Below are 13,800 nucleotides of genomic sequence, written 5' to 3' on the forward strand. Positions count from 1 at the left end.
AGATCCTCTGTAGTCCCACAGGCTTGTCAAGGAGTTTCTCAAAGGACTTTTCTGATCCTTCCCACCATTGGCGGCTCCTGCCCTGGCGTTGGGAGCTCAACGTGGTTCTGCCAAGGCTCATGGTGAGGCCCCCCTTTGAGCCGATGCGTCGGCACCACTGAAGTTTCTCTCGTGGAAAACTGCTTTCCTTGTGGCCATCGTCTCTGCCAGACTTGTATGTAAGATCTAGGCCTTCTCCTGCAAGCCTCCGTAATTGACTTTCCACGAATCAAGGGTGGTACTGCGTACGCTCCCCTCCTACATGCCGAAGGTTCAGTTGGCATTCTACCTCAACGAGCCTTTAGTGCTGCCTGTTTTCTTCCCAAAACCTTTGCTGTCAGAAACGGCCTTGCACCCACTGGACGTTGCTTGTGCCTTGAAGTTCTACGTGACACGCACAAAGGGTTTTCTGAAGACTTCGCACTTGTTTGGTTCTGTGTACCATGGAAAGGCCTTGAAGGCTTCCATTTCAAGTGGCTCTCTGGCTACATCATGCACTCATCGGTTGGCGATCTGACCGCTGCCAGGCCGTCGGAGCCAACTCCACCAGAGCGATTGCTGCGACAGCGGCTTTCCTTTCAGGTGTGCCCCTGCTGGACATATGCAGGGCTGGTATGTGGAGGTCTATGCACACCGTCACAAAGTTCTACTGAATCGACGGGGATTCCAGGGTGGAGTTCAGAGTCGGTCGAGCAATGCTATGCAACCTTTCCGCTTAAGATGAGTTTGTTCTAGTGATAAGAATTAATTGGTTATGTTGCACCTTGCCACCTCCCATGGTTATGTTGTACTGCCGTGTAATCGTTATTCATGAGCATGTGAATCTATGCCAGATGCCATGCTGGAGAAGATTTAAATTACTTACCTGTAACTATTGTTCTCCAGCATCGTTCTAGCATGAATTCACATGTGAACCCTCCCTTTGGCCCCTCTGCGGTTCTTCTTGGTCATACTGCCACTTTACATGCTTACCAAATATGAAGATGGCTGCCAGAGGCGGGGCCGTGCTGCACTTTTCAGCTGACCCTCAAATCTAGGTACGTTTGGTCCAGTACTCTATCGCCTTCCTAGGCGTAGGCCTCTCTCACTATACAGGGCCCAATTTAACTGTTTAGTTCGGCACTCTTATAAATCCCTGAAACCCATCACTACCGAGCTTAATTGAGTCCTATACCACCAGACCATTAACGCCCATAACTCTCCCTGACAGTGCATCCTTAGCCATCCGAGAAAACCCTACCCACCGAGAAAATTACACAGCCAGAGAGCACCCTAGCGTATCCAGAGAAGGAAAAAACTAAGATTACTGTGCCTGCACAACACAGCATAGAGGACCAACTACCCTACTACATCTGCACCTTGAACTGAAAAATGGCCCGATCCAGGAAAGGAAGCAGAGAAAGAGAGCAAGATCGTGCAACAAGGGACGCAAACACACGACACCAACAGAACCCAGAAGAAGCGGCCTCATTGGCAGGAAACACGCCCAACGCGGTCATAACCGGAACAAACCATGTAAGCGAAAAATCCTTATACCTCACACCTTACCTCGCGACAACCATGGAACACTGACACTTCAACACGGAAACCTCAAGACATGCAAAGAATTTCCCGAAACACCCAGAAAAGACGGGAGCACTCGACAAGAATGGGATTACTCCAACCCCATTATCCCTTACTTCACAAGAACAGAGGGGCACCATCGATTTTCACAACATCCCACACAACACGACGAAGCCCCGACAACCAACAATGCTACCTTCAACCAAACAATCGGACTCCATGAAGAAGCCATCGCTGATCTTCAAGCAAGCATCACAGCAGAAGCACCACGATTGTTCTGCCCTGCTATCAACTTATTGGACCACTTCAATGAAGAAGCAGCTGTCGCTGTTCTTCACCCTACCAACACCAATAAGGAAACACCACGGCCGGACAACTACAAACCTGAACAAATAACCACAAAACAAAACCACACACGGAGAATCCACTGTAACTTAATAAACGCAAGATCAATGTCCAAACATTCAACCGAAATATACGACCTATCAGGAGGAGGCATAGACATCCAATTTGTAAACCAAACATGGCTGGACGACAACTACAAGATCACCCTCAACAACTGCAAACAGGAAATCCAAAAGAGAGGGGGTGGGGGGGATAGATAGCGATCATCCACAAGGAGCAACTGGCCATCAATATGGAAGATCCACTAAACATTGATAAATGCTAATCATTAATACTACGGCTATCAGTAAACCCCAAAACAAACCTGAAATTCATACTGATAAACCGCCAACCTACGATGCGACTTTCATAGACGCCTTCACGGAAGCAATCCCCATCATAGCCATCAAGTACAACCATCTGATCATCTTTGGAGACGGTTTGACAAAGAAACCACAACCACACACAAATCCTTAACCGCCCAACTAGCAGCCATGAACCTACAACAATTAGTCAAAGGAGCAACACTCTCGGCAGGGCACACACTTAATGCAATCTTCGCCAACAAGGATCTCATCACCACGGCACCCCCAATTCAAATACTCTGGAGCAACCACCTCATCATTCCATTCATAATCACAACGGCCGCTCCAACAAAGAAGCAACAAGAAAAACCACTGATCATGATGAAAAGAAATTGGAGAACCATAAACTCCAACCCAACCGAGATCCTGGAACTCAGCAAACCACAAGTGACAACCATGGAAAAAGCTGACCCGGACAAAAAAGTTAACCTGCTCAATACATGGATCACAACAACCCTAGATGACATCGCCAAAGAAAAGCCCTTCACCCCATCACGTAAGAAAATCACAGCAAAATGGTTCACCCCATTACTTAGCGCCATGAAAAGAAAAAAATGAACTAGAATCTGAATGGAGGACTAACAAATTGAAATTCCTGCAACAGATCCGCTCATATAAAAAGGAAATGCAATAAGCCAAGAGGAAACACTACGACAACAACCTTCAAAGCACCAAACGCCCCAAAAGAACTCTCCAAAATCATAAACGAAATAAAAAAACCACCGGTTTGCAACAACACGCCAATTCCATCGATGAAACTATGCGATGACCTAGGAGACCACTTTATAAACACAATAACTTCCATCCAACACACCATACAAAAAAGACCAAGCACTGATGTATATGGAGTAATCTTTTGCTTGTTCCCATTCTGTTACTCAGTTGTATTATGTTTTGTATAATTATTAAATAAAGTTGATAAAAAAAAAAGGCCAAGCAATCGCACCTCAAACCCCACCGACACCCACGAGGAACATCCAAACAAGCTATGAAGCGTCCCAGAAATATCGGTGGAGACTTTCGTCGGTAAACCAAAGCAACAGATCAGGCTCTCCAGAAGAACCCTGCCCCCCGGACATATACAAAACAATTCTCAAACAAGGAACCCCTATGGAATACCACAGGAATCTCCGCAACCTCTCAATCTCAACAGGTAAAGTACCACAGGCCTTCAAATTGGCTTACATCAAGCCACTCCCCAAAGACACAGCAGGAAACTTGGAGGATCTATCCAACTACAGACCCGTTTCAACATACCTTACACAGCCAAACTGCAAGAAACGTATGTCTACAAAATAACCCAAGAATTCATAGAAGAACACTGCCTACTAGACCAGGCCCAAGATGGTTTCTGACCATTGAGAGGAACAGAGTCGGCTCTTCTCTCAATATTGGACGACCTAAAAACGAACGCAGACTCGGACAACTGTACCGCCCTGATTCTCCTTGATCTATGCGCAGCTTTTGACACTGTCAACCATGACATCCTCAAAGAGATTAGAAGGACTAGGAATAACAGACACCGCCCTACTGTGGATCAAATCCTTCCTAACAAACAGAAACGAAACCGTATGGATGAAACCTTTAAGTCCAAACCTAGAGATTCCACGTGCGGAGTACCACAAGGATAATCTTTCTCCCCGCTTCTATTCAACATCTACATGTACCTATTAATCAAACTCATCAAAAAACATGGCCTCACATGCTACAACTACTCAGACGATACTCAAATAATCTTCAACATACAAGACACCCGAGAAGAAAACACCCACTAGAGAATTGCCTTTGTGATGTATTCAACTGGATGAACCTCAACCACCTCAAAATCGACCCAGGCAAAGAGAATGATTGTTTCAAAAAAGGGAGGAGACATCAGCTACATCCCCTGGCCAAGAGAGCTCGGCACCACACCAGCACCATCATCAATAGTAAAAAAACTTAGGGGTCCTGATGGATAACCTCACCCTAGAGCCACAAGTAAATGCTCTACTCAAGAAATGTCTTCCTCCTGCGAGCGGCAAAAAGGATCCTTCCGTTCCTGTCGTTCGCCAACAAAACACTTATCATCGCTCTGATTATGTCCATAGTAGATTATGCCAATAGCCTATACCTGGGCATGCCTGAACAACTACTTAAAAAAAATAACTACAACGCATACAAAACACGGCAGCCACACTCCTCCTCAAGCTACCCAGAAGAGAACACATCACACCTACGCTAAAAATACTACACTGGCTACCATTAAAACAGTGAATAAAGTTCAAATCCATGTGCATCACGCACAGAGCAATACACAAACAAGGTGCCGAATTTCTAAGCGATAACCTACGCCTACATCAACCGACAAGAACACGATCAAGCACCGACATCCGCCTGGAACCAAAACCCTATAACAGAAGAAAACTCGGAGGATCCTCTCACCATGCACCGAAAACCTGGAATGACCTACCCAAGAATATACGGAACACAAACCACCTAGCATTCAGGAAACTCTTCAAATCATGGCTCTTCATATCGTAACAAAAACAAAGAGGGGATGGCTGGAAGGTTTAGACTGAATCTTAACCACTGGCGTTGCTCTGGGCAACCTTCCAGACCATCGTTCTTCGCCTGACAAGCCATTACAGAAGGGGAAAAAAACCATATGCAAATCAGGCTTGGTCCCACCCCATCAGAATGAGAATACTTACAGAGCGCGTTAGAACATCACAGGGAACGCCTCACACAAACCTAAAACCCTGCCAGGCGTAACCCCTTCGGCCATCCTGGTGAGACGGAGGATTAGCGAGCCCCACACTCGGACAGAGTTCTGAATGTTAGCATATTAAACTTCCTATAACCCACTAACAACTCAGCATTTCTGCAGACTTATCTCACTCATAAACCTCACACAACCATCTCTCGCACAACAACCTGCACGCACTTCACAACAGTGCAATAACACATAAGCTGCACAAACAGCATGCGAGATCTGATATCGATCCGATACTCGCATCAAAGCTCAGCACCCGGTGTATACCGAGTTGAAGCTGCCAACAGAACACTACTCCTCTCACTATCCTTCTCCCGCTTCACCGAACACATCCCACCTTCTCGCTTGCAGATCTGCCAGAGCGCCTGGGACCAACTTTGTTGGTGACGGTGCGCGGTACAAATACCTTTAACATTGATCATAATATGCGAAGTTAGGCTTACTTTTGCAAGCAGCTGTTAAGATTTTCATATTTATGATAAAGCTTCCTGACCTGTATCAATCCCAGAACTATTTGCTTGGATTTGGTCATTGTCACCTTGTCCCTAGGTGAGGGCGATGATTTCTTTTTCTTTTTTCTCTAGTCTTTTACTCTTTCTATGAGTGACCTTTTTATGCCTCCAACGTGTATGATTGGAGTTAGTTTCCTATAACTTTGGACTGACTATAATGTAGTATGGCGGCACACAGCATTTTAAATGCAGTGGCTTCCTTTTTTAATTCTCATTTATTGGGTGAACTACTGTTCCCAAGAAGTAAAGTGGGATTTCCATCCCCTTTACATTTTATATAGTAAGCCAGCACACCCCACCTTATGGAGTGCTGGGGGATACAACGTATCCCCTTTCATACTTGCCTGGTAACGTTTTTGTTACAATTGCAAGTTTACTTGAATGGCTGGTGGCAGTGGTTTTACCTTGGTAACTTTTTAGTCTGATTACTCACAGGCTGTTCAATCTGCCTCAGCAATGCACAGAAGGGCCACCATTCTGCTAGAAAGGTGCTTTCCTTTTTTTAACTTGTCTCGTTTGCTTGTTGTTTCCGAGGCCTTACCCTGCCATTCTAGGCAGGAACGGCCTCAGTGGAAGTTTTTCCTTGGGCAGAAATCCTTGGTCTTCCCTGCCAAGCCTCCAAAGTGCCTGAGATTGCAGGAAGCGAGGGAGTAGTCCACAACTTTGCAGCCCTTTGTCTTTCACCTTGCCTGAAAGAAATGAAGGGGACTGGCTGTCCTGATCCGACAGCCCCTTTCTGTAAACTGCAGAGTTTGCAGAAGGTGTGCTGTCGTTCCTGATAAATACTCCAAGCCAGGAAGCTGCTGGCAAGTCGACCACTGGTGCTGAATCTGAAGAAGATGAAGGAAAATCATCTATAGCGATTTCCAGTGACCGGAGCCTGATGCAACCCTTCCTTCCAATTGACCTGGGGGTCCTGAATGCGACTCCTACCCGGAGGCTGGTGAGATCCACTAGTCTCAAGAAGACCTGCATTTTGGACCATCCCACTGCGTGCTTCGACCTTGCTGGGTTGCTAACAGCCAATATCCTGGGACCTCGAGACCGCGAGCAGTGCATGGTCTTCCGAAATCCGACTCTGAAACTTTGGACTCCTGCTGGATCTCCAGAGACACGACTTACTTGAATCCCTGAAGTGCCCTCACCAGAGTGCAGGACTAAGAGTGAAGAGAATCTGACCTGCGATATTAGATCTTGCTGCTGTAAAAGCGCCAAATCCACAGAGCTGTGAGAATCCTTGGACTTCCGCTGTAAGTTCCCATCCAGTGTCCAGGTCTTTTGTCTCCAGACCAAGAAACCAGGGACCGGGTCCTGTGCTGCTGCATTCTGAAGACATCCACTCCAAAGCTCTTCTGTTCTTTGGTACTGTTTGTGCTTGGGGTAATACTTACCTTAAAACTGTGTATCGTGTGAGGCTGAGTGGGTGATTTGTGTGCTTGGGAGTTTGCCCATACCACTTGCAACAGGCTGAATGCTGTACCACCCATGGGGGAGCCTTTTGTGAAGTCCCTGAACACTTTGACTCTGAAGCGAATACTTGTTAAAGAAGATATCCCCTGGAACTTTGATTTTACTGCAACTGAAACTTATCCTGAACTTCCTCCAGCTGGCTCTTACACCACTAGGGTCCCTCTTCTGCCTCTGAGAAAACGTGTTCTATAGACTAGGTAAGGACTTTATACGATTAGGATTCTGCCTTGAAAGTATTAAAAAGTGTAAGTACTTGCTTGCTAAAGGAGTTAGTGTGGTAACTGTATCTCTGTGAAAGAAATTCTGAAGTGTCATTAAGTTTATGCCTACCTTTGAGTTGCATTCTGCCCCTATAACTTAGTTCCCCCCCTTCTGAAAAGTAAGTATTGGTACTGTTTTAGTATTCTTAACTGAATGAGCAAACAAGCTCACCAATTGGGTTTACCTGCCTTGAATAATGTTGTAATTCTTAAAGTATCATTTGATTTGGTATTCCCTGGTCTGCTTTATGCTGATCTAAGACGGTCTCAAAGTTAATACCTGGCTTTGAGTTGCTGATACCCCTTCAAAAGGATAGATGTCATACTCACCTTTATTAACTGCTGCTTGTCTAAACTTGTAACCATGGGTTGCGCTTCCCTGAATTGCTTTGGTGCTGTTCTAAAATAGTTTCATAAAGATATTGCTTACCTTTAAAAATTGCATTATACACTTCTCTTCTTCAAAGTATGCCAGGTATTACTAGCTAGTGGGTCGTTATGTACCAATAGGTCTGTTACTTTCTTATCCCTTCTTCACCTGCCAAGCCATTACAGAAGGCTCTCCTTGATTTGCTTAGTGCATTCTAAAATAGTTCAGTGTTCATACTTATCATTGAGTATCTTGAGGCCCTTCCAGAAAGTATGAGGTGTGTTACTAGCTCTGAACTGAGTTCTAAAAAGTAATGTAGTAAGGTGTATAGTTGTAACGTGGTTGGTTTTTCATGTGATTTCTAGAAGAGTGTCACTGCATGACTGACAGGGTCTGCTACCCTTGAATTACTGATTGTATTCTAAAAGTAGGTCTAACCTGGTATTACTCACCAAGAATAGCTGACTACTATTCTGAATGTGTTGCAGGTTTCACTCACCTTGGGGTTATAGCCCATAAGTATTAAGTTGGCTTTTATAATTGTTTATATGATGTTAGTACTTACTTTTCCCAAGATGTATCTTGGCCTACTTGTGTTTAAATAAAACCCTTTATTTTGACAATACATAGTGTTCCTTTGGAACATATGTACGCTACCATATCTTTGTACCAAGTTACAGCCCTTTCTCCCTAAAATAAGCCTGGCTGCTCTGTCCGTGCTACCACATTCTCAGGTGGTACAGCCTTATACTAAGAGTGGAGCTTCTGTACTGTCTCAGATATGGTTTTTATGAAGTTTGGTAGAACTTTCGAAAAACGGTCCTAACAGCCAGGTAGACACCCAAGCAGCCAGTCTCGGGCTCCTCACGATGGGAGCTGTGTCTTGTGGTCAGTCGGTTTATCTTGTAGCACTGGGGGTCTCCCCTAATGTTTCTCTTTGCGACCGAACACAAAGCAGTAGTGGTCTCTTTAAGCTGCCTCCTGAAAAGGATAAGGTGAGTCATCCCTAGTGTACCTCTACACCTACTCCCATAGATGGGGCGGGTGGGGGCCGGAGCGTCGGGCAGTAGGGTTCTTTTTCACATTAGTCCATAATGAGTGGTAGCAATGGTAAAGCGCTTCTGTAGGATGCACCCGATACTTGTTGTACCGAGTTGGACAAACTTATTTGGTGCTTTGGGGGATCATGCTCTTGTGATTCTAGCTCATTCAGACCACCTGTCTCAGGAGGGTGGGGGTGGATTCTACTTCATTCCCATATCACTTTTTTATGACTCTAACTTAGAAATACTAAGTGACCTTTTGTAGCCTGATGCTTAATATGGTGTGCATGCATGTAATTATTTTCCAAGACTTAATTTTCTAATTACTACTGGTCTGATTTATATGCAACTTAAACTACCTATACTTTTTGTTTTCCAGAGGTGAATATCTCCAACTTGTTGACTCTGCTTGTTCAAACTGGCACAATAAAATAGGCTTCACCAAGACAAGACAAGCTGGAGATCAAAATGCACCAACACTTTACTCCATTGCTTCTCAAGAAGTGTACCAGAAATTTGAACAGACGTGTATTATTTTTTGTAACGTGGTTTTGACATGGTATTAAACTGTTTGACATAGATTTGTTTGTTTTTGTATATTGTATACAATTTGAAGGTGACCAACTAGTTGTACATTTATCCATTAGTAATATTAACAGCAACATTTCCATTGTCTCAAAAATAAAACTCTCTAATGCATTTCAAGACCAGAGTTGTTTTCTGCCTCAAATAGGCAAAAATGTGTAACTTGGTTAACATGCTTTTGGATGCAAATGCTGATAAAGCTGCAAAGTATGTCCTTTATTCTTGCTAAATGCTCATACACAAATGATCACAAATTGGAAACCTTAACATCAATAAATACAAATATTAATTTGAAAATGTGTCATAATTATCACTTTCCCCAGTTGCGAAGGGGTAAAAATAAAAAATCTGTTATTTTACCCCTTAATTGAAATTCGGAGTTATGCAATGGGGGTATAATTAGTTTATTAAATGAATGAAGTAATTAACTTTTATTGAAAATTAGGCAAGCTTGTTCATGACTACTGTTGCATCCTCAACTAAACACATTGCTAATTCTCAGTCTTAGTTCACAACTCCTGTTGACCAGTTCTCATAATTCACTGGCAGCTATCTCCCGTTTCACCAGGTCCCAGTATCTGTCCCCATCTCAGGGTCTGCTGGGGGAGTTGGGCCCGACATGGTGGAGGTGGTTAATCTGGGGTTGTCCGATGGGCTTCCTCTTTTTAGTTGGTGGCTGATTAGGGACCTGGGGCGCTACAGGTGCCGGGGGCATCCTCATCTGGATCTCTGAGCCAAGGTGTGGAGAGTCGATAGAATGTCCAAGTAAAATCCCTTGACTGAGAAGGAAAACTAGGCCCTACGCCATCATCCTCATGGACCGTATGCATGGACTCTTGATCCTCATCTGTGGACAAAACCTCTATAGTTTAAGCAGCGACCTGGGAGGACTTTTTCAGGGCCGCCTCCTTGCGGGACCTAGGCCAGTGCCTTAGCCCCTTCTGGGGTGTCTGCAGCCTTTGCCAAGGCCTCTAGGTGGTGTTGCGTGGTGGGGGCAGGGACACTTTCTGCACTTGCGCAGCCACCCTTGGATCTGCGCCCACAGCTGCTGTGGTAGTGGTAGCTGTCAAACAAGTTGCCGGCAGAGACTGATTGTGCTGGTTGAGCCTGCTTGCGCTGCGCAGCCACCTTCTCCTCCGCCCTTGCTTATCGGATTTCTTCCGTAGCTTTGCTGGGGTGGATGACTTCCTCTTTGACGAGGAGCTTGATGTAGGCTGGCTATGGTGGCAGAGGGTGATATCGATCGCCCCTATCCAACTTGGACCCGCATCAGCGGAAAACCTGGTGGACTACGAATTGCAGATCTGTCTCATCTTGGACCCCCACGGATGGGGCGAACTGAAAGGAATTGGAAGAATGATCCTTGGACCAGCCTGCCCTGGTCGAGGTATGACCCTGGTCGCAGCATGTGTCAGAGGCACTGGCTACGCATCAAAGAATGTGTCCTCTTCAAAACACTTGCACTAACCCACAAATGCATCAACCATACAGCCCCACGCTACATCAGAGAGTAAATGGGTCCCTCTCTTCCAGACCAACTAGAGCACTCTATGCCAACCTACTCATAGTACCCAAAGTGAAAAGAGCCAGAGCAGGCAGTGCCAGCTTTCCTTTCGTTGCTGCAAGACAATGGAATGCCCTGCCACGCCACCTTAGAGCTGAACCATCCCATCCCGCTTTTCGCAAAGCTATCAAGACACAATTTGTCTGAACCTGCACGCTGAACAGCTGCACAGATAATAAGTAATGTGCATTATAACAATACGTAATGTAATGTCCCTACATGCAACATTAATTTACATTGTTTGCTCCATGTAACTAAGTCGTCTCCATGTAACAGCGCCTCGATGCCCTCAGGCAGTTTGTGCACTTTATAAATGCAAAAAATAAATAAGCCATGCTGACAGCCTACTATGCCTGTCTTTCGTCATCTTCTTGGAGAAACCTAGGCTTAAGTTGCACTCCTTCTTTATGGTCTAAGTGGAGGCATTATAGGTGCTGGTCTTCTACAAACACATTCCGTAGACCCTGCTTGGTGCAGGGCCTGAAGAGGTTGGAGGACGCAAAATAGGCCCAAGATGGTCTTTTAGAATTCTTCGCCCTTGAGGGACGCTGAACTTTACCGACAACGGATCCCTGCTGTCGGCAGATGAGGAAAAGAGCACACAGGCTCTTTGGAACAAAAATGTAACTTTTCTTGTCGAACAACTCGCAAAAAACATACAAATCGCTCTAAGAGCAACTCAAGGACTCCCAACACTGAAGCGTGCAGTAAAAATCTGAAGATGGCTGCCACAGTGAGGGCTTAGTGAGAGGACTATCATTGGATGGGGGCAGAATGACCCAGAGGACATGATTGGTTTAGAGGAGAAATACAATTTTAAAGTGCAAGTTAAACTGTTTTTCTGTTACCGAGATTCCCAGCCTGATGGGCAATATTCATGAGCATGTTAATCCATGCCAGACCCCTGCTGGAGAACATGTTATAAGTAACTTAAACATTTCCCATTCTTGCAGTTGATCCAATGTATTACCATTTGCTTTCTAAATTGAAAAGTTGCTTCAGACTGTGGTTCCCAATGTTTTTCAGGTGTTTGAACTTCACCACAGTGTTTCCAGTCTGTCCTCCAGTTTTGTTTCCGCCTTTCATGCACTGAGAGGAGCACAATCAAGGCCTTTTCCTTGGAGAGATTTGTGTTAGTGGTGGCACTCCGGACATACTATATTAAAATGACGTAACTGAAACTGCAATTGCTATTCACAATTTGACTTTCAAAGGGTGGCGTAGCCAGATGGTAGGCACGCCCTTTACATTTTACCCCAGGTGTAATCATTTTCATGGGTAAATGAACCTTAGGTCTGCAGTAGGTATTTTCCCAGACCACTTGTCCGTGTCAACCGGCCTGTAAAATGATTAAAACCAAGACACTTAAGCTTGAAGGAGAATTTATAGGCAGCCTATGCCATTGAGATCGACAGACCTGATTGTTCTGGGTCTGTACAGATCGATAAGGTAGTAGGTGAAAGGCCATCTGAGAACAAGGCCAACTATGGGCTCTGTGCACATGCAGGGAAGACCAGTGCTCCCATAAGAGTGCATCTATCTGCTCCTCAAGGCTTGAAAGAGGTTTTCCGGTCTATTGGATGGCTCAGAGAAATGTAGGTATAGTCCAAGCCATAGGTCTGCAACCTCAAGATGTTTTGGACTGAAACTACCATTGGCCCTATCCATCATAGTGAATGGTGAGGGAGTAAGTCCTAGTCCAAAACATCTGGAAAGCCAAAGGTTGCAAATCCCTGCTTTAACAAGTCAATGGCTCAAGAAGCCCCCACACCCCTTGTAAAACGAGCCAAACACGTGCTATCAAAAACAGAGCTGTGTTTGGAAAAGCACATGCTCGGAAATTGACTGAAAAGGATTGACGCGCATAGAAAACGTGTAAAAAACTGTATTGAATAAAATGTTATTGTATGACAAACCAAGCAATGACTCACGGCACTGAACATATGCTGCATGCACAGACTGATTAGCACAAAAACGCGGAACATAAAGGGTTATTTGGAGGCAGGGCAGAGGGTGTCGGGCACGCTTTGAGGACACAGTACAACATAGTCTCGTGACTGGGAGAGATGAAGGCCCCCGAAGATGCACTCTGGTTTCAACACACACTCTTACATCGAAGGAAGTTAAATGTATATATGATACTGAAAAGTTCCTGGAAGTCTGCAAAGGGCTAGAAACATGACATTTAATTTATGCATGCACAGTGGCACGCTGGTAAGGGCAAAGAGGCAGCACTAGGAACGGCGACTGCCCCCTAACGGGATAGTAAAAGCTGAGAAAACTGATTTCGCAGAGGAATAGACCCTGCAGTTTATAAGGAGACATCAAAGGGCTGAGTCCATGTTTGTTGCAACAGTCAGAAGACTGATGAGCCAGTCTCTTAAGAGGCAACAGAAAAAAGTTTATGCATGCCATGTTACTTTGCATTTATATAGCGCCTTATGTACCATTGGTATGGTCTCAAGGTGCTGGTAGGTTGAACGCCCTCGGGAACCGAAGTTCAAGTCCGTAGAGAGTCAAAGGTGCGTGTGAGCACCGGATATGTGTGCAGCTGGTGTGGCATTCGTGTAATAGCTGCTTCATAGCGTTAGGTGTGGTGGTTGAGAGATCAAGAGTATGTGTTTGTTCGTTCTGGCAGGTTTTATCCAGACCGGTTCTGGCTGCGGTAGGCCTGAGGAGAACGCCTGGCTGGAGGGTGTGTAACCAGCAGTGTTTAGTTAGTGATGTGGAGTATGAGGCAGATGTTGGTATGCGAACAGCTATACCGAATGGTGTCATAGTATCTGTGTTATAGTTGAATGGTGGTGTAAAGAGAGTAAGCGTGGTGATGTGATATGATGGTTTACATGCTCTTTCAAACGTTCCATGCACTCCAAACCATTCCATGTATGTC

The 13,800-nt window shown here is 45.1% G+C and overlaps 1 protein-coding gene across 2 annotated transcripts in view; it reads left to right on the forward strand.

Moving 5' to 3' along the window:
- The window catches only part of LOC138497213 (uncharacterized), a 371,787-nt gene extending 362,147 nt beyond the window's left edge, over positions 1–9,640 (forward strand). For both annotated transcript variants that reach the window (XM_069620537.1, XM_069620538.1), the window contains one exon: positions 9,138–9,640. In XM_069620537.1, coding sequence (XP_069476638.1) covers positions 9,138–9,193 — 56 coding nt within the window. In that variant the 3' untranslated portion in view covers positions 9,194–9,640. The remainder of the gene's footprint in view (positions 1–9,137) is intronic.
- Positions 9,641–13,800: the final 4,160 nt, after the last annotated feature.

Source organism: Ambystoma mexicanum, chromosome 5q (assembly GCF_040938575.1).
Source record: "Ambystoma mexicanum isolate Mex_15411 chromosome 5q, UKY_AmexF1_1, whole genome shotgun sequence".
Lineage (NCBI taxonomy): Eukaryota > Metazoa > Chordata > Amphibia > Caudata > Ambystomatidae > Ambystoma > Ambystoma mexicanum.